At 37.8% G+C, this 20,198-nt stretch overlaps 1 protein-coding gene across 1 annotated transcript in view; it reads left to right on the top strand.

The window, feature by feature from the left end:
• The window catches only part of PCSK5 (proprotein convertase subtilisin/kexin type 5), a 257,528-nt gene that overhangs the window by 207,199 nt on the left and 30,131 nt on the right, over positions 1-20,198 (top strand). Inside the window, exons 22-24 of the mRNA XM_074855002.1 lie at positions 2,945-3,081; positions 5,059-5,256; positions 5,600-5,668. Coding sequence (XP_074711103.1) covers positions 2,945-3,081; positions 5,059-5,256; positions 5,600-5,668 — 404 coding nt within the window. The remainder of the gene's footprint in view (positions 1-2,944; positions 3,082-5,058; positions 5,257-5,599; positions 5,669-20,198) is intronic.

Genomic DNA, 20,198 nt, shown 5'->3' with positions numbered 1-20,198 from the left:
ACATCTGCAGTTGTACACAGCTATGAAGCTTGACACAAGTATGAGTATGGACACTGAAGCTAGCAGTCAGCTAATTTCAGAGACACTCATAGCACCTAAATATCATCCCCTAACTTAGGCTGATTTTTCTAACCTGCCATGAGGAGTGAACAAAACTAGAAAGAAGCTTTTCCACCAGAGATTGCAGATCAGGGGTTTATGTTTAGGCCATCTCGCACCTAATCCAGGAGTCTACTGGTTTTAAACTCATGTCCTACTGATAGCTTTATTCTCACACTGATATCTCAGTTTCTGTTGCACTGGATTGCATTGTAGCCAGCTGGTATTTGCACTGGTATGAAATCAGAATCAGATCCTGTAAGGCATAGCAAAAAAATTCCCAAGCAATCCTGCAATTTACCCTGCAAATATCTATGATATGACTATGTCAATAAAAGACACACCAGGACCAGTGCAGTCCAAATTCATAACTGAGGAAACAGTATTAAATTAAGGTGTGTTACATCAGAAATTACATCAGCACAGGAAGTCGGGTAGAATTGTGGACTGCGGGCTAGATTTCTCCTATTCATAATTGCATTTAAATTAGATTGTCTGTGTTTCCTTGCAATTTATTTTATGAGCTTTACACAGAGATATCTGCAAAGCAAAGAAGATACAGAACAACATCATTAGGCAAAACCACCTAGGTGTTTGCAGTAATGAGGCCTTTGTGACCTTTTGGAAGGGTGCTGCTGTCTCCCTCCTAACAAATCCTCTAACAGATTTCAATTTTAGTATCTAAGGTTTCCAAAAGCTTTCTGTGCTGCTTCTGCTCATTATGAAAGCTGTTAGAAATAGGACATTCAGTAGTAAAAGAAATAATAATAAAGAAAAATCTCACCCAGCAGCTAAAAAGTAAATCCTTCCAATGAACGTTATTTGTTATGTACTTGAAATAGATCTCTGTAATTGAAACAGAATCCTAAATCTTATCACTCTTGAGAGCTTCAGATGATGTCTATTGAAGACAGTAATGAGTGGCCATTAGATAATGCAGACTAAAATTCAGCAGTGCTGCTTTCCTATAGGGGAACACCTTTCCTCTTTGAACATGATGAAAAGATTTGGGTGGGTGTGTTTCCTGAAAATAATGTGAAAATTAAAACACTGAACAATCCCTGTTCTTTGAGAAAATTCAGCAGTAGATTTCACCTTATTTCATAATAAAAATTATTATTATCAGATCATCTTCTTGTTTCACTACTCAAAATACTGTTACCTGTTTTTAAAAATTATGGAATTGTAGCTTTTTTGTCCAGCCAAACTAATTTCACAAAATTCTTCATCCATCTGTTTATTGTTTGAGCTACAAAGGTTAGTGACAAGATCTGACATGCTGGTGCCTTATATTAGGGGCAACATAACAAAAGCAAGAAAAATGTACTTTATGACTATGTGAGCTGCATGTAAGGGTGGCTATCCTTACAGCCAGCACATGTAGTAGAACACAGTAATATTTGCATGTCATATAACCATAGCCCACCTATGTCCAGTACTTCTGCCACATTGTCTCATTAGTATAGAAACCAACCAAAGCGGGCTGCAGTTCCCATGAAGAGCTGAATAATGGTTCTTCAACATGCAGGTATAGCTATATGAGCTACAGTCTGCATAAGACTACCTTACTGTAAGACTCCAGAGCAGAGATACCTCTTTGCTGAATACTTCATACACCCATACAAGTTTCTCCCTGATTCGCTCCAGCAGCCTGCCTTCAGCCTCACAAATCTTTTTAATTAATTCCTAAGTTTTCTTTGTTACGTGTACTTTCAGGAAGGCTGTTTGCATGATAGCCTATTCTCCCATCTTCACACTTCATAAACCTAGATTTTTCCAATCATGGTAAATGTTAAATAGTTTCAAAGACTATTTGACAAAATTGGTTTTAAACTTTGCAGATATTTTTCTCCTCTTCTTTCAGAATAAATCTGACAATGACCATGGCAACTGAAATTTATGAAGGCCTGTTGCAGATATTCTCTAATGCCATTGGCTGGCTCCAAGGAAGCATGCACTATCTTAATGTCATGGAAAGCCTACTGTTCCATAGGTGTACAGACGAGCTGACAGTCTCAGAAGCTGTACTAAGATCCTGAATGGTGCTCAGATTCTCTAGAAATTGAGTCCCAAGTCCTCAGATACCAGACTGGTCAAAGCAGTTAAGTGTGGAAGATTACAGTCCCTCTTCTGTTTTCTCGACATTGAAAACACTGTCAAATTCTAACCAATTTGTTTTATATTCTTTTAATAGTCATGTCTGTATTGCTCCTTTTCTACTTTTCTCCCAAACAGATTAAAACCAGTAGATATTAAGTAGCAATGAAAAATGGACCACAAATTTTCATCACATAAAAGGATTCTGTAGCAAATATTTCATTACCCAGCAAAAGGAGAACATTCAGCAGCAAAACTCCTCAGTGTTTGCAGATATGCAAGTCTAAAAATACAGCTCTTAAGGGCCAAGATTCAGATAGATGTTTGACTTTCTGTACAAAGTCATTTTACTGAAGACATAGTACTGTTCACAGAAAGCCTGTAAAGTAAAACTAATAGGAAATTTCAACAGATGGATCATTCCTTCACAGAGAAAGACCAAGACTTATTTTCCTTCTAACAGACATAAGTGACCACGGTGGGGATTGTGGTAGAAGGACATCTAGGTACAGGACTAAAAGGTGATTTTTCTCAGAAAAAATTGAGAAAAAAATAATCTCTGAAGTCTAAGATCCAGGTTCAAAATGTGGTTGACTTTCCACTTAGTAAATAGTATTAACAAAAGCAGTGCAAAGACTCTTGAAAATAGAATGAAGAAAGAATATCTTGGGTTTCTTGTTAGTTTCCTTTAAATTTAAAGAACAATTAGTTGCTAAATTTGCAATTATGCCTCTCTCTGCCTCAAAAGAGTCTTTGACGATGGTTGCTGTGTTATGCAATGCCCCAGAGGAAAGTTTGAATTCAAAGAACAGTGTCATTTGTGCCATCATACCTGCCTGGAGTGCAGTGGAAGTGAACCTAACAAATGTATCACTTGTGGAACAGGTAAGAAAGATTTCTTCTTGCAGCTTTTCCCCCTTCCTTGGCCTCAAGTTTCCCAATTCTCTCTTCTCTCAGGACCAGTTGTAAAAGCCAATAAGTAAGTAGTGCTTTTGCTACTGACCTGCATCGTAATCTTGTTTTAACCCTGAAGGGAGTTGAAAACTTATTTTTTAAAATTGCAAGAAAACACAACTCTGCATTGTCCTTGAACCTTTATGCATTTGCCTTGGTATATTTTGAATAGGAGCTATGTTAACAGAAACAGAAATTGTAGCACAGGAAAAGAAGGACAGAAAGCCTACATAGCCTGCTTCTGGAAAAGAAAGCTCCATACATGTCTCCCCCAGCCTCTACACAGTAGGTGTGACACTGAAATGGAGCAAGTTTGCACAAGCGAGCAGGGAGCCAGGGTGCTTTCCAAAACACCTGTCTGGGGAAAGCTAGGAAACAAGCATGGTGGGTTCCACTGCAGACTGCTTTGTCCCTACAGCTGGACAAATGGGGCCTGCAAAGAGAAGCTTACCACCAACACACATAGAAACACGTCCTTTTGACACATTTTTATAGAGCTTAGACTGAGACAGAGGGTAATATAGATAAATTTGTGGATGTTCCAAAATACAACTTTCCTTTTGAAGTTCCATTTTAAAAATTATTCTTTCTCACCTCTGTAACACCTGATGGGTGAAGAATTTGAGGCTATTACATACATGTGTGTGTAACTAGCCTGGATTGCCCTTGGAAATGAGTATTTAAGATTTAACTTTCAATTCACTTAATAAAGAGGACTTTTTGGTGAGCTTTTTCTGAGAACTCACATTAGATTCACAGCCTTTTCCCTCTCAGCTGCTACTTCCATTTCAGTCCTAGTCATTAATGGCCCAGGCTTATTTAGTAATAAGTGTCTAGATTACAAGAAAACATTAGAATGGCTGGCTTTAACTTGTCATACTGATGATGAGATTGACTTTCTCGCTTTGGGAAATGTGACCGAGTAGACAAAGTTTTCAAATGGTACTTCAGGGCCAGTGTGAGGGTGAAGTTTGTATAATTGTTCCCCAAGTGTCTCCCTGTGGTGAACAGCAGTATACATTTATGTATTTGTATGTATCAAGAAATGAAGACACTGATGAAAGTCACACCCTGAGGAGGCTGGAAAAGGTCATTCTAAAGATCTGTACATGAAAATTAGAAGAAACAAAGTCTGAATACTTCTGTTACAGTGTAACAATTATTCCCTATTTTCTCTGCTTTCTCTGCAGTTTCAAAAATAAATTATAGTAAGCAAATTCTTGCTCTACAGTTAAAGCAATCAAATACTCTTACCACAATAATGTATATAATTTATACTGTAAACCATTAGAAAAATCCTCATATTGCAGCACATGGCACCTGATGTTGTAGGTGTTTTCACAGATTTCATTCAGAAGGATTTGAAGCAGGGGACCTCCCAGTTCCCCATGCACTAGAGAATGCTGTTGCTCTGATAGCAAATAGATGCATGCTTGCTATTCAGATCGAATCTAAATGATTCCAGAGTCTAGCTGTGAATAGGATAAGAATTACAGTTTAATCTACTACAGACACAGAATGATGCTTTCCAAAGGCGAAGTGGGAAGCCTTGCTTTCTTAATGGCAATTCTACATCCACATGTACAATAGAGTACCAATACTTGTATGTTCACTGCAAGGGAACTCAGCAATGGAAATATCTCAATCCACATTTTATTAGATTTATGAGTGTAAAGAGTAACTATTCACTAACATGACATCTTTATATGTCTCCAGGAATGTGGAACATTTGAGGTCCTGAAAATTTTATACATTTTAGATCACCTGGTGTAAAACTGTACAAATCTAGCAGTCAGTAAACAATATTACTTTTCATCATCTGCAGCACCGGTGCTTCACAAAGCTGTTTCTTACACCCAAATGTCCCCTGTTGCTGACATCTTTTTTTCCTATTTGTTTGCCACACAGATAGAAGAGGGATCGAACGTTTCCTGTATCATGGGGAGTGCAGAGAGAGCTGTCCTCCAGGTCACTACCATTCAGAGCATACCTGCGTGGCTTGCTCTGGCCACTGTGAGGTGTGCCTTAACTCCAGTCACTGCAAAAAATGTTTCAGAGGCTACTACCTTACTCAAAACATATGTCAGAAGCATAGTTGTAGAGAAGGTAAGTATTCTTCAGTAGAAGTTAACAAATATTCTACCTAAAATGATACAGAAATCTTGTTAAGAGTACTGGTTCCTGTTTTGAAATATACAATCATACCTGATCCTGAGGTCCTTGAACTCCAGCTCTGATTTTTTTCTAATATCATGTTGATGCAAAATAGAAGTGTTTTCCTCAGATTGAGTGGGGTTACACAAGAATTAAAAAGAAAAGAAAATGCTGTGAATCGTTCTCCTTTTTGAATTTGTATAAAGTTTATTTCCAGGAACCTTGCTAAATGCTTCCAAATGTTGGCCTTCCATTATCTAGAATTAACCAAGAATTGGTGATTTGCAAAACACAGGTGAAGTGGAAGATCCTGACTCTGAAGACTGCATACCATGTTCAGATGGATGCCAGAACTGCAAATTAGGTAAATATTCCCTTTATGAACCTTTATCCTTATTCTTGGGGTAGGGAAAAATTATTCCTCTCCCCTCTCTTGTCACAAGCCTATGTGCATGCTGCTGAATAGTTGGTCACTACTGCATTCTCTCACCAAGTAAATTGTATTTTTCCTAGTGCATTTATTTTTTAACACCATTTCTAAATTCTCTCTCCAGCATAAATAAGTATAGGTTTTGTATTAATTTAGCTATTAGTCCTTGCAGCACTTTTTTTTTTTTCCCCTGCTTGAATGCCACAGTCAGGCTGAGAAATTTCCAGACTTGTTGAAGCCATTTCAGACACAGAACTTTATCATAGATGTGGAAATTTTCTAGGCCTGAAAATAGATCACTAGCCTGTGCTTATTCTTTAAGAAAACAGACACAAGGACAGACCTTAAATTTCATTCAAAAACAAGCGACTGCAATAGCAACACTACTGCCTAAAAAAAAAAATACCAAAACATTGATTCATTTTCCATGCTGGATAAAAAAATGTTCCTTCTCAACATAATATGATGTTGTCAGAGAATTTCTTGTCTTCAGATAAATACCATATAACTTACTGAACTTCACTGAATCTGTATCTCAATAGTTCACCTTCACAGAGGATTAAAAATGTTCAAAAGATATTGCAATTCATCGTTTCCACTGTGTTTGCATTAAGAAAATTTTATTTCCTGGGGCTAAATGGACAGCAGTTCAACTGATCAGTAACTCAAGACTGAGGGGCAACAGGGTGACCCATCAGAAAGGCAGTCTTCACTTACCACCTCTTAGTCAAATTTCTTCTTAAGAAAGCACAGTTTAGGTAAAGTAGTGCCCAAATGAGTACTGATATGCCAAGACATCTTGATAATACCATCTACATTGCAGAAGCTAAGACTGTTCTAACATCTCCATGAAGGAAAAGCTAGACCTAGGCTTTACTTCTTTTCATGCAAATCTAGAGCAAGTCACTGATCTGTAAATAGTTATCTGGAATTATTACTTGCTAAAAGAAAGGAACAAGTTTGGCTTGCTATATTTCCAAAGACCATTTCTAAAAGTGCTAAACTTAGAGACTACCAGGACTATCCATTCACTCCCTGAATTCAGACAGATTTCCACAGAGGAGTTCATACTGGGCCCTCTGGTTTCTCCCACTTGTTCCCTAATGTGTCTTGGGGCCTCGTGTAACAGGCACTACCATCAGTACCAGGAAACAGGATGTTGCTATTCAGAGGAGAGTCAATAGCAGGGAAGAAAACTGTGAAAGCATCCCATAAGAAAAAACAAATAAACAAACAAACAAAAAACAAACCAGAAATTAATTCCCACAAGTCTCAACCGTTTTGATGTTCTTTCTGCTTTTGTGTCAACAATGTTTTTCCCTGACAAACAAGACTATCATGAATGCTCATGCATACCAACTTTATGTAAGGATTTTCATCACATACTACTTTCTTCTTTCTACCAGTCATCCAACCTAATATGTCATACCATAAAACTGCCTATGACTCTGGTGAACACCCATTCTGCATGAATGAAGTCAAGCCTAATGCTTTCCTCTGTGACTACTCCTGTAGTTTTCAGTATTGCTGAATGAAGAGCTGTGGAACCAAGTTTTAACATGGTTGTAACCACACTATGGTCTTTTTTTGTATGACATGGTATCCAGAGTCATGTAAACTGTCTGTTTGGTTATGGAGAGAAAACAGAAGAAAAGAAGTTAAGGGAGAGAATCTGTTTCAATACCAATCTTTATTGCTGCTAACAGATGTTACTTTCCCATGGTGCTCATTTTTGGTGCTCTTCACAACACTTGTGACTTAAAATTCCTTATTCTGGAAATGTTCAGTGTCAATCCTTGCTTTGAATTAGGGTGAAATGCACTATGAATAGCAACTTATCTTAAAAATAGTCACTGCAAGTAACTCGGAGGCTGATTTTTCTTTGTAAATGAACTTAATAAACCTGCATAAGGAGACTGCAAGATTGATCAAAGGCAGCTGACATACAGAAAGGGGGCTGTACTCACTTACCTTTGTCCTCAGAAAATCATTTATAACCTAAATATTAATCATGCATAATATTCACTACATATTTATTCTTAGGTTCTTGCACTCAAAGTTCTTATTTAAAATAGGTTTTTCAAAATCTTCAAAGATCAACAGAACGGATGCAGGTAAAACAAGGACTGAATTAACTTTCACTGCTGAGTAAAGTTAGAAGCATTAAGATGCTAGAATTTGATAAGGGGAATACTATTAAGGAAACTCTTTGGCAGTTACGATGCATATATTATTGAGACTCAAAGAGTTTGATTTAATGTTAGCTCTATTTGAAACAGAACAGCAGTGGGCTAAAAACAAGATCCCAAGCAGCTTTTACAAATTACCATGTGTTCCTGAAATAAAGCATGACCTGTAAACTTCAAACTTAAAATTAATCAGGTAGACTGTTTGCTTATGTTTCTGCTCTTAATATTCAATGAGTTTTCTGGCATATCAATAACTTAATTCATAGATAAGATGAACACAGTAATAGATTTCTCATGTCTTATCAGAAAATTGATATATTTAGAGACTTCTGTAAAAAATAAAAAGCTGAACAGCCTGTCTCTTAGAAGAAATGGATTATATTGAGAGCTGTAAAGAAATTGCACCGCCATAAAAATAACTTAAAATAGTAAAATTTCAAGGTGAGAAAATATGGAATGTGATAAATTTAGTTTCACATCTTTATGGTCTTTCTACAGACTCTTTGTAAAATTAAGCAAATGCTGCATGGTTTTGCAGTCTCTCTTTGTCTTATCTTCTTTTTAACACCACTGAGGAATTTAATCTGAGTAAGAGCTGTAGAGCAGGAGTAGGAAATGGTATAAACATTTCTACTAGAAGTGCAGTGGAAAGCTCTGGGGAATGTTCTATTAAAAAAAAAAAAAAAAAGGAGGAAGCAAAATCTAGTAATCATAGCAATTGGAATCGAAATTATATAGTTCATATATTATTAGTATTAGTAGTTATTCATATACAAATGCAAATACATTTTGTGTGTATTTCTAGATCTGCAAAAGTCTCAAGACCATTCTCTCACCAAAAAATCATCAGGCACCTGCTCTTTCTGAAGTGATCTGAGATCCTTTGGTATGAACTGTAAAAGATAAAAATAATTAACTTATTTGGTTTATACTGAGTGCAGGGTCACTTATAGAAACTGTATGAATTAAAAAAGGAATATCAGACCACAGTGACATTACATTGTAAACTGGGAGCAATGAAATGCAGTGATTCTCTTACTGTCTACAAATTACAAAGGTTAATTGATTTAATTTTTTTGTAGACAGATCTAGTTTTAAGGAGGGTTATATATGCCAATTTAGATCATTGAACTGCCTATTTTCCTACTAGCCTGAAGGACAAGCAATTTTTGGCCAAAAATTTTTTTCACAGGGCACCAAAGAAGAGATTAAACTGCCATCTGCAGTCTTGTGCAATATTGTCCTGCTTTGTGCAGGCAAGAAAATGATAAGATTTACTCTCTTTTGGCATGATGCCAGGTACCAGCAGAATAGAGCAAGTAACGGAGGGAGACTCTGTGGGAAATCTCTTTTCTTGGTCAGTAGTGACCCTACTGATACATCCAACGTCAGACATTTCAGAAAAGAATGTAAAACCAACCCAGTAAGTAACACTGTAGGTTATTGTTCACCAGGCACAAGGATACTGAAGTCGAGGACTGATAGTGTTTGCAATATTTTCTGGGACCCTCAGGGAATGAAGTAAAATCTGTCTGTTTTCCTCCAAGTTTGGAACTAGCTTTGTTTTAGGGCTCCAGTGTGGCAATATATCTTTACTGTATCTCCATTGAAGGTCTAAGAGCAAAGACAGGAACTGTCAGAGAGACTTAATCAAGGACGGATAAGTCTTTGTAGTTTTTAAACAGATGATGTAGTATTTATACAGATGATGCTTTCTTTTAAATTCAGGTGATAATTTTCTTTCTGATTCTCTTCATTAATTTGGAGGCTGCTCATATTTTAAGGAGATAAAGAATCTTTAATTCTCACAGACACCACTCTGCCTGCAGACACTGTCCTGGAATATATAATAGTAAAATTGCTTTAGAGAGCACTGATCCCAAAAGGATCTAAGGCTTTGTGTACACAGTGTCAAAACAATAGCTATACACAGCAGGGTTCAACTCCCTACCTTCTTCTGCCCAGATGCTCTCAAATGCATCTGACTGCATGCTGCCATACTAACCCAACTGGCATGCTCAAGTGCATGGCATTGCACGAGATCTGAAAGGCAAAGACATGCACAAGCATTGAAATCTGAAGTGAGAGCCAAAGACAAGTCAAGTCTTAAGGGCAACTTCAATAGGTGTGTTTAATCCTAAATTCTTACAAGCTTCAAATATATTCCTAATGCTGTGCAAGCTAACACAAACACAAAATTGGAGAGACAAAGTGTCTAAGAAAGTGTGCTAAATAAATTTCAAGTCCACAATTCCAATATTATTTTTATGACTTTAGTACTTTAGGTCTGATAATCCAATTTTGGACACTGGGACTACTTTATAGAGCAGCAATAAGCTATTGTTCCCTCTGATGCAGACAGATCCATGAGAACTGCAAGATCTTCATCACCTCTGACCATCAGACTGTGATTAAGTTTTGAAGACTTGTCTTCTGATGGGCACCAAAAAACACCATGAAGCCTATCAAATTAAACCCAGTTTCCACAACAAAGGCAGCTTATGAAAGAAAAAGTTCTGCTGAAGCAATGTCATTAAGGAGGAGGATTTTCTGTGTGCCATTGCAGCATATACATTTCACCTCTCAATGTAAATTCACTTACAGATTTAGATCACGTTAGAATACCACTCATATTTTTTGCAGATTCTTAAAATTGTAATGAATTTTAGGAACTTTCTTCAGAGACAAACTTACCTCTTTAGAAAGCAGTTGGCAATAAGCCAAGACTCAGGTTAAAAGTAAAAGTAAAAGTAAAAAGTAAGATAAAAGTGCAGAATTTGAACCACTTAATGTGATTATTCTATTTCTAAGAGAAATTTGGGACCAGATGGGTTACACCCAAAGGTGCTGAAAGAGTTGGCAGATGTGCTCGCCAAGCCGCTGTCCATGATTTACCTGAAGTCATGGCAAACTGGGGAGGTCCCTTTGGACTGGAGGGTGGCAAATGTGACACCCATCTACAAGAGAGGCAGAAAGGAGGATCCAGGAAACTATAGACCTGTCAGTCTGACCTCGGTGCCAGGGAAGGTCGTGGAGCAGGTCATCTTGCATGCCATAAGAAGTCATATAATGGACAACCAGGGGATCAGGCCTAGTCAGCATGGGTTTATGAAAGGCAGGTCCTGCCTGACAAACCTGATCTCCTTCTGTGACAAGATGACCTGACTATTAGACGAGGGAAAAGCTGTGGATATTGTCTACCTGGATTTTCAAAAAGCATTCGACACAGTTCCCCATAGAATTCTCATTAAAAAACTGGCTGCCCATGGCCTGGATGAGCGAATGGTCTGCTGGGTCAAGCACTGGCTGGATGGACAGTCCCAGAGAGTGGCGGTCAATGGAGCTAAATCCAGCTGGCGGCCGGTCACGAGTGGTGTTCCTCAGGGCTCGGTGTTGGGACCATTTCTGTTTAACATATTTATTGTTGATCTTGATAAGGACATACGAGTGCACTATCAGTAAATTCGCAGATGACACCAAGTTAAGCAGGAGTGTCGATCTGCGTGAAGATAGAGAGGCTCTGCAGAGAGACTTGGATAGATTGGATCGGTGGGACAACGTCAACGGGATGAGCTTCAACAAGGCCAAGTGCCAGGTCCTGCACTTGGGCCACAACAACCCCCTGCAGGGCTACAGGCTTGGGGAGGTGGCTGGAGCTGTCTGGAAGAGAAGGATCTGGGAGTTCTAATTGACAAGCAGCTGAACATGAGCCGGCAGTGTGCCCGGGTGGCCAAGAAAGCCAACGGCATCCTGGCTTGTATTAGAAATAGTGTGACCAGCAGAAGTAGGGAGGTGACAGTCCCCCTGTACTCTGCACTGGTGAGGCCACACCTTGAGTATTGTGACCAGTTTTGGGCACGTCAATACGAGAGAGATATTGAGGTGCTGGAGCGAGTGCAGAGGAGGGCAATGAAGCTGGTGAAGGGCCTGGAGAATAAATCCTATGAGGAGAGATTGAAGGAGCTGGGACTGTTTAGCTTGAGGAAGAGAAGGCTGAGGGGAGACCTCATCACTCTCTACAACTACCTGAAAGGACATTGTAGAGAGGTTGGTGCTGGTGTCTTCTCACAGGTAATTAGTGACAGAACAAGAGGGAATGGCTTTAAACTGCAACAGGGGAGGTTCAGACTGGACATTAGGAAAAAATGTTTCACAGACAGAGTGGTCAGACAGTGGAATAGGCTGCCCAGGGAGGTGGTGGAGTCACCATCCCTGGATGTGTTTAAGGGTCGTTTAGATGAGATGTTGGGGGGATATGGTGTAGGGGAGAACTTTGTAGAGTAGGGCTGATGGTTGGACTCAATGATCCCAAGGGTCTTTTCCAACCTGAATGATTCTGTGATTCTGTGAATTTCAGAGTCAATACAACACAATAATGTAACAATCCTGGCTCTTATTTGATATGTCTAAAATACAACACATAAACCAAAGTGTTTTCTCAACTCTTTCAGCTCTCAGTCTCTTTCTAATAATACAACTTTTATTTGCCCTTTTGCACCTGCATAATGAGCAGACACAGAATATTAGTATTTATGAAGGTGATAAGTGACAAACTTCTCTGATATGCAGTATCTACTGACCTGCATACATGCACTTCACAAGCAGAAACTGACACACCATTAACAAGTAATGGTAAATATGACCACCTAGTTCATTGAGGAGCTAAATATTTGCCACACATGCAGCTTAAGTGGGTAATTGATAACTTCATAGGAATCAACAGAAGGATAGGTCTTCCTCTCAGAAGGAATTGTGAAAGTCAGGCGTTCTCCCAATTTGTTTGCCTTCCTGACAGTGTCCTCCAGTGGAGCCACACATTCCTCATCCAATTCTTACTCACCTACTTGCTGATTCTCTTGCACTCACCTCACCCAACTCGCAAAAGTATGACATGAATACTTTTTACAGCTTCCCAGAGATTACCTCATGTCCATGTAGAAAAATACCATGTATATTGCCTTTTGACCCATCCAGGTTTCTGCAGAGAGCAGTACAACGTGGCTTCTCCAACCTTTGCACCAGGACTATTTTCAAAGGCTAACACTGAGAATAAAGTGCTCCTCAGTGACTGTGCAGGGTGAAGAATGTTCAGAATAGCCATCATACTTTTCTCTTTCCAAGATACCCTACAAAAGAGACAAACACTGAGAAACCCCAAGGACCACTGACCCTGACAATAAAAGCCTACAATATAGGCATTTAGGCCCAAGTGTGACTCTTTGTTTCACCAAAGTAAAGCCTGAGCAACTCTCAAAGGTCATCCAGAACCTAACTATTTAGTTTGGTCTGGGTTACAAAAGGCAGAAAGTGAGACTAAATGAAATGCAAATGCTTCGAGAGATCCATTTTACAGAGTGAGATAGGGGAGAAATAGTCTATAATACAGTGAGAGTGAGAGAAAAGGTATTTGGAGAAGATTTAAGGAACCTGTGAGATAGATAAAAGGGCAGCACTATGAACAGACTCAAGCTGACTGGTACAGATTGCAATTCTGGCAGTTCTGCTCATGATTAATGAGTGAAAAGTGATTTGGTTCCATAGCAACCCAAGAAACACAAAGGAAAACTTTATTTCTTCAGACCTTCCCTTATGATGAATAGACCTTGGCTTTCAAAATACCAGAGAAAATTATGATAAAGATACTTTTTTATCTTAGAGTAAATTTTCCTCAAGAGATTAATATTGCAGAATGGGGTTTAGATTTGCAGATAATTGGACTTGTCTCCACAGGCCTCTGGAGTAAGAATATGCAATCTGTGTAAAAAGAATGCCCAACAAGATTTGGAACTGTTCTCTGATTTTCAGTACTGACATTTCAGTGTAGGCAGAACATTACATTAGAGGATGTTGTCTTTTCTAGAGTGTAGGTAAAAGATAATTTCCTTGCACACTGAAGATACAAGATGTACGTATTAAAGAAAACATTCTGTCTTTGAAATTTTTCTTTCTCTGAGAAAGAAAATTACTTCCTGAGCAAAATCGAGTCTTGGGGCAAGCCATTGGAAAAATTTAAGATATGAGATTGAACCATGAGTTCTGCAAACACAGAATACTCCAGATTTTCGTTTAGAGTTCTCCATAGAAATAAGAGCACAGAAGAAAAATACCAAAGATCAGACTAAAAGTTCATCTAGCTCAGTAGCCACTGACCAAACAATGAAGGTACTCCTAAAATTACAAAGACAAACAAAGCATGTGTTGCTACTCCTTCAACAATTTGCAGATCAGGAGCTTCATGAATCAAAACAGTAAAGAAATGTTAGCTGCTGAATCATTCTGTTGGAATTACTGAAAAACAAATATATTAAAACAAATATAATCTAAACCAGCTGCAGACCAGACCCTCTTTTCAGGGAAGTTTGCTGCCTCCCTGGGGCCCAGATCAGGGATGTCACCAGAAAACTGATGAGGTTAGTACAGCCTTCGAATTATTACCTGCTCCTGCTCTTTCACATGAGTACCAGTGATGTTTCAACAAGATCAAGGTCAATCAAAAGAGATTTTAGAACCCTGGGAAGAATGCTGAAGGATTCAGGAGCACAGGTACTGTTTCCTCAAACCTCCCAGTAATGGGGAGATACACTAGAAGAAACAGGTGAGCCCAGGATATTAACACCTGGTTCCCAGACTGGTGCCTCCACCAGAACTTTGCTTTTTTATAAACCCCAACAAATGCCATATTCTGTACCTAGGATGGAGTAACGTTGGGCACAAGTATAAACTGGGAGAGGAGTGGCTGAAATGCAGCCCTGCAGAAAGGAATCTGGGGATGCTGGTTGATATTAAGCTCAACATGAGCCAGCGGTGTGCCCTGGCAGCCAAGAGGGCAAACTGCATCCTGGGGTGCATCAAACACAGTTTAAGCAGCTCGTCAAAAGAGCTGATTATCATGCTGTATCTAGCACTGGTGTGGTCTCACTTCAAATACTGTGTGCAGTTCTGGACCCCACAATTTAGGAAGAATGTGAAGGTCTGCATCCAGAGGAGGGCAATAAAGCTGATGACAGGGCTGGAAGGAATGTCCTGTGGGGAGTGGCTGATGCCTCTGGACTTGTCTAGTTTGGAGAAAAGGAAGCTGAGAGGCAACCTCATCGCTCTCTACAGCTTCCTGAGGAGGGGAGGTGGAGAGGGAGGCGCTGGTCTCTTCTCCCTGGGATCCAGCAACAGGATGCATGGGAATGGCTCAGGGCTGTGCCAGGGGAGGTTTATACTGGATATTAGGACATTTTTCTTTACCAAGAGGCTGGTCAAACATTGGAACAGGCTCCTTAGAAAGATGGCCAATGCCCCATGCCTGTCAATGTTTAAGAGGCATGTAGACAATGCCCTCAACAATATGCTTTAACTTTTGGTCAGCCCTGAAGTGGTCAGGCAGTTGGACTAAATGACCGTTGTGTGTCCTTTCCAAATGAAACTATTCTATTCTATCAAGCAACTCTACCTCAATATGTACTTGCTTCAATTCTTTGGGTCTATGCCAGCCTAGAGATCAGGATCTTGATCTTTCAAATAAAGAATTGTATTACGGAACCACTCATTGACTGTAACAGTGTAAATCTTGGATTCTCCCCATATAGAGGAGATGTTTCCCTTATGAGTCCTGCCTGCATAAATACATTTTGTTAATGGAGGACCAATAGAATCCAACTGTGGTAAAAGCTGCATTGATGTCTGTGGTGTAAACTTAGGACCTCTGGCCCACAGACTGCATTCTTGCTTGTAGGAGAGCTCTTTTTGGGTAATGCTATTCACCCAGAGGAACTACCTGTGTAGTAAGAAACTATTCAAACATAAGGGACCATCTCAGAATAATAAGTGTGTTCAGAAAATGCACCTCAACACACAGAAAGTTCAGTTTTAGTAATAGGCAGCTTTCATGATTCTTGAAATCATCACACTGAGATTTTGATAGGTGGAAACAACAGCCAGTAGAGTAAGAACAAAAGATAATATCTGAGTGATAGAATAAAATCTAAGACAAATAAACTGAATGTCCTTTCTTAATTGTTATAGTACTGCTGATGTCCTGATTTCATTTCTGTTGAAGTACCCTTAACTTTTATTTTATTAGAAGTAAGAATGAACCACTAGTTCTTCTTTGTAGCCCGATAAGCAATAACTTCTCTGATTGATATCACATTTTGGAGCTTCATGTGTGGTGTAGATCTCACTACAGTACTGGTCAACTATGTCTGGTGAGAGACTAGAGCATTTGTACCCAGTATTTATTTTTTAGGTCAGCGTTTAAAATTTTCTGTTCCTTAAAGCTTCCTGATCTCATCACTTTCCCTCAGTGAAATCTCTCCCAAAATTTTATGCTTTTATCAACGTACATACAAGTATGTATGTATTTATCAACATTTCACCTCAGTCATACAAACTATGGAACTATTTCGGGTAATGCATATTATAATGCTAATCTTTGGTTTCATTTCACCTTATCTTCACTTCATTTCTACTTCTAACTACAACATATTAAAATCCTTATTTGAACAGGAAAATATGCCTTGTTCCCTTTATTTTGTCAAATGACATTATTCCTCTTTTAGAGTAAGGTAATCGATATTAGAGCTGTGTGATTATTTCAGTTAACCAGTTTTAGAGCAAGAATAACACTCAGAATATTTTTTTTTAATTTATCTACTTTCATCTTAATTAAAGGTAGTTTTAGTTTAAAAAGTTACAAAAAAAGTAAATAGATGTAATCTTAGTAAAAGTATAATTTTGGAAGAGATTAAGTCTATTCAAAGTCTTTTTTTCTTTTATGCCTTAAAAATACATATATTTTTAAATCATTAAATCTTGGCTGAACCAAAGTTATAGTTTTCGGCCAAAGCAAATACTGATGCTGTTTTTTCCCCATATAAATCTAACTGACAACAGAATCCAGCTTTTTCTTTGGTTAAAATTCACAATCTTTTTTTTCTCCCACTTCCTGGTAATATGACTTGTCAAAATAAATTATAATGTCAGGAATGAAAAGAAAGTATGTTAAAAAAAAAAAAAAAAAGTGGTGAAAAAACAACAAAAAAGACACAGACAGGCTCCTCACACAAACTGGAGGATCCAAACCAAAGTCTGTGATTCCACAACAGAAATCTTAATTTTTCAGGCTTATTGAAAGCTGAGATTTCAGTTGGGCCCATGTCTTGTCAAATATCTTATTATGTTTGGATTGTACATTTCAGTTATTTTAATTGACATGCCATAAAAACTAAACAAAAAATAGTCTAAGGTAGTTAAAATATATAATTACTCTTGTTGGTGACATATTACTATTTATAGTATGTTTTTTAGATGATGGTAAATTATTGTTCAGGGGAACGTAAAAGGCAAATAAAATCGAGCAGTAACTGTTGAAATTGAACAATTACTGCAGGCTGGCCCTTAAAGGAAAACTGCAATGCAATATAAAATCATTTCAAGTCATTACATTTAATTAAACTGGAAAAGAAAGGTAAACCAGACATTAACTCCCAGCTCCTGAATGCAAAAAAACTTGAGTGTATTCAGCACATTCTAGGCTCATGGCTGAGCCAATAAATAGTTTAAGAAATTTAATTTTTTTTAAAGTCCATAAACAAAACAGGAAGCTTAAATAAAAGTACAGTGTAAATATAGATCCTGCAAAATGTACCCTTGCACTTCAACTCCCAGCTTTATTGTATACAGTAGATAAAGTCAAGTATGCATACGAGTCATTGCAAGATCTGGGTCTAATTAGATGGGATACTTTGAGTAAACGTAACTCAAAAGTACAGTGGGTTAGCCATGTAAACTCTCCAGAATTAGTATCTGTCTAAATACCATGAACATTCAAATATAATGAAACAGTGACAAGGATTTCCAAACCACTCTGGAGCTCATTTTTGATATGGGTGAACTTATGTATTAAATATTTCATTAAGCCTCTATAGTAATAATACAAAAAAATCACTTACAAAGTTCCTCTACCTATTTGAACAAAAATACTCCTCCAGTACAACAATGTTATGCTTGTAATGCTAATGCCCATACTTCCCTCCTGGAGCAGAAAAACCCACTAATTCATCTCAATTCAGAGAGTTCCAACAGAATGCATGAATGTTTGGCCTTTGACCAATATTTAATCTTTGCATGTACCTTTTCTGTATTATAACATAGCTGTACTCCAAACGTATTGTATTTGAGAAGGGTGGGAGGTGCAGGAGGGAACGGGAGTATCAGTTTATAACAGACAAGGAAAGAAACCAAATTACTTTTTCTATGAACTCTAGATGATCTTTACTTATCTAAGAAAACTTCAGTAAAATCAGAAAGTCACACAGGACTTGTTTGTGTCTGAGGCCTTACATTTTAAAACTGGTTGAAAATCCTGTTTCCCATGCTATCAAGATCACTTTGTTTCTGTCTTCAAAAAATTTGCATAAGCTCAACATAGTGGAAATCAATGCAAATGGAAACTGCAAAATAAAGATAAAATATTAGCAGTCTTCATGACAAGAAGTCTTTTGAAGCATAACATACCAACCAACTCACTTTGTACTGCAGAGATATCATTATTTTATGAGCAAGTGAAGATCGCAGTGAATATGTTTGTTACTGCTAGTCCAAGAAATGATTGTGGCAGATTTTAAAGGAGTCACTGTTGAAGAACTACACATATATATCCATAAAATTCCAAGACTTAGTTAATTCTTAAAATTAATTTCTAAAATTTTGGAAACATAGCATGTGTTAAATATCAAATTCACTATTGCAGAAATAGTTGCGTATTTCGTTTTCTCTCTGCCTGCTATCAGACTGTTGCCCTCTTCGCATTCCTTTCTAAACTATATTCCTCAACTGTTTAAATTCAGAAACTATGACTAAGTATAGAAGGTGGTAGAGCTTCTATTTAGTGGGTATGCCTTTAAGAGAAAGAACGATGGTTCAGTAAGGGTTGATAAATAACATAATACAATAGATAAATTGGCAAATGAACTTAGGCCACACTAGCCCAATGCCTTCATGGTTTAATTTTGCAAAATTGTTAAGAAATTCTCCCCCCTGCCTCCAAAGCCTTAGTTTTGAAGACTCAATGCATTCCCAAGTGTAATACAGCTATCCTATGAAATTTGTGGCCTTCTAATAAGGTATTTACTGTTACCACTTCTGACTAAACTTTGTGTAAGCAGCAGAATGCAAGTGCTACTTGTGATACATTTTTTTTCTCTCTCCACAAGATGTATTCCAATTCACAATCTAAACAAACTATTTTTACCCATTTGTTCCTAGATAATTTCTCTTAGATCCTAAAGAAACTCAAAATATGTGGCCTTTACTTAATGGTCACTTACTTTAATACTTAATTTTTCTATTCTCTTTCCAGAGGACAATCAGACATTATATCTTTGTTTGCAATTACTGCTGAGATCTGTCTCAAATTGAGTTATACAGATAGTCATCCACACAGGCAAAACTGAGAGGGCAGTTAGGAAAGACAAATGTCATCAAAACCTCCCACAGGCAAGAGAGGAAAGAGCCCTTTCTTTACAAAAGGCAGAAAGTACATGGAGAGTTAGTTACTAAGCCTGCAAGCAACCCCAGCAATTTTAACAATGTCTCTTTGATGCGTACTGTTTTCTTCCCATCAACGAATTGTAAGGACTGTACGTGCCAGTACTGTAATAATTTTAAAAAGGTATAAATACACTTATTTATCATCATATCAACCTGGCTCATAACAGTGTTCTATAAACACTGCAAGGAAAAAAACCTGCACAAATTAATTGGGGGAAGAAATAACTCAGGAAGTGTCCTTATTCAGAAACAATATTAGTATTTCAGAAATCATTCAAAAAGAAGACCTGGACAAACCAAATGTCTTTTAACTAGTAGTAAAGGAAGACTTAATAGAAAACATTTTCATGTTTTAAGAATATTTCCTGTCTTAACAAAATCTAATGCAAAGAACACTAGATCAGGTGCTCTAAAGAGTAAAGAGAATATTTTCATAATCTGCAACATTTCTGGGCAAAACTTTACACCTCATAAATAAATTGCTAGAACTACTTGCAAAACCAAGTGCATGTTGCCTAACAAGTTTTCATGTATAAAGTGTGATTTATTGGACACACAGTTCAAACAGACTCAGTGAAAATTTTGCCTTATGAGTACTATTAATATCAAAAATAATTTATAGGCATTTCATAGTAGAACAGTTTATAAATACATTCACCCAGGTTGTTCTGTTTCCCTCCATTCTGCTCCCTTTGGGATATTTGAGTAATGTAAAAGAAATAGGTAATAGAAGA

This window comes from Strix uralensis, chromosome Z (genome assembly GCF_047716275.1).
Source record: "Strix uralensis isolate ZFMK-TIS-50842 chromosome Z, bStrUra1, whole genome shotgun sequence".
NCBI classification, from domain to species: Eukaryota; Metazoa; Chordata; class Aves; order Strigiformes; family Strigidae; genus Strix; species Strix uralensis.
Note: the sequence above shows the minus strand (reverse complement) of the source record. Positions and strands in the feature narration are given on the sequence as shown.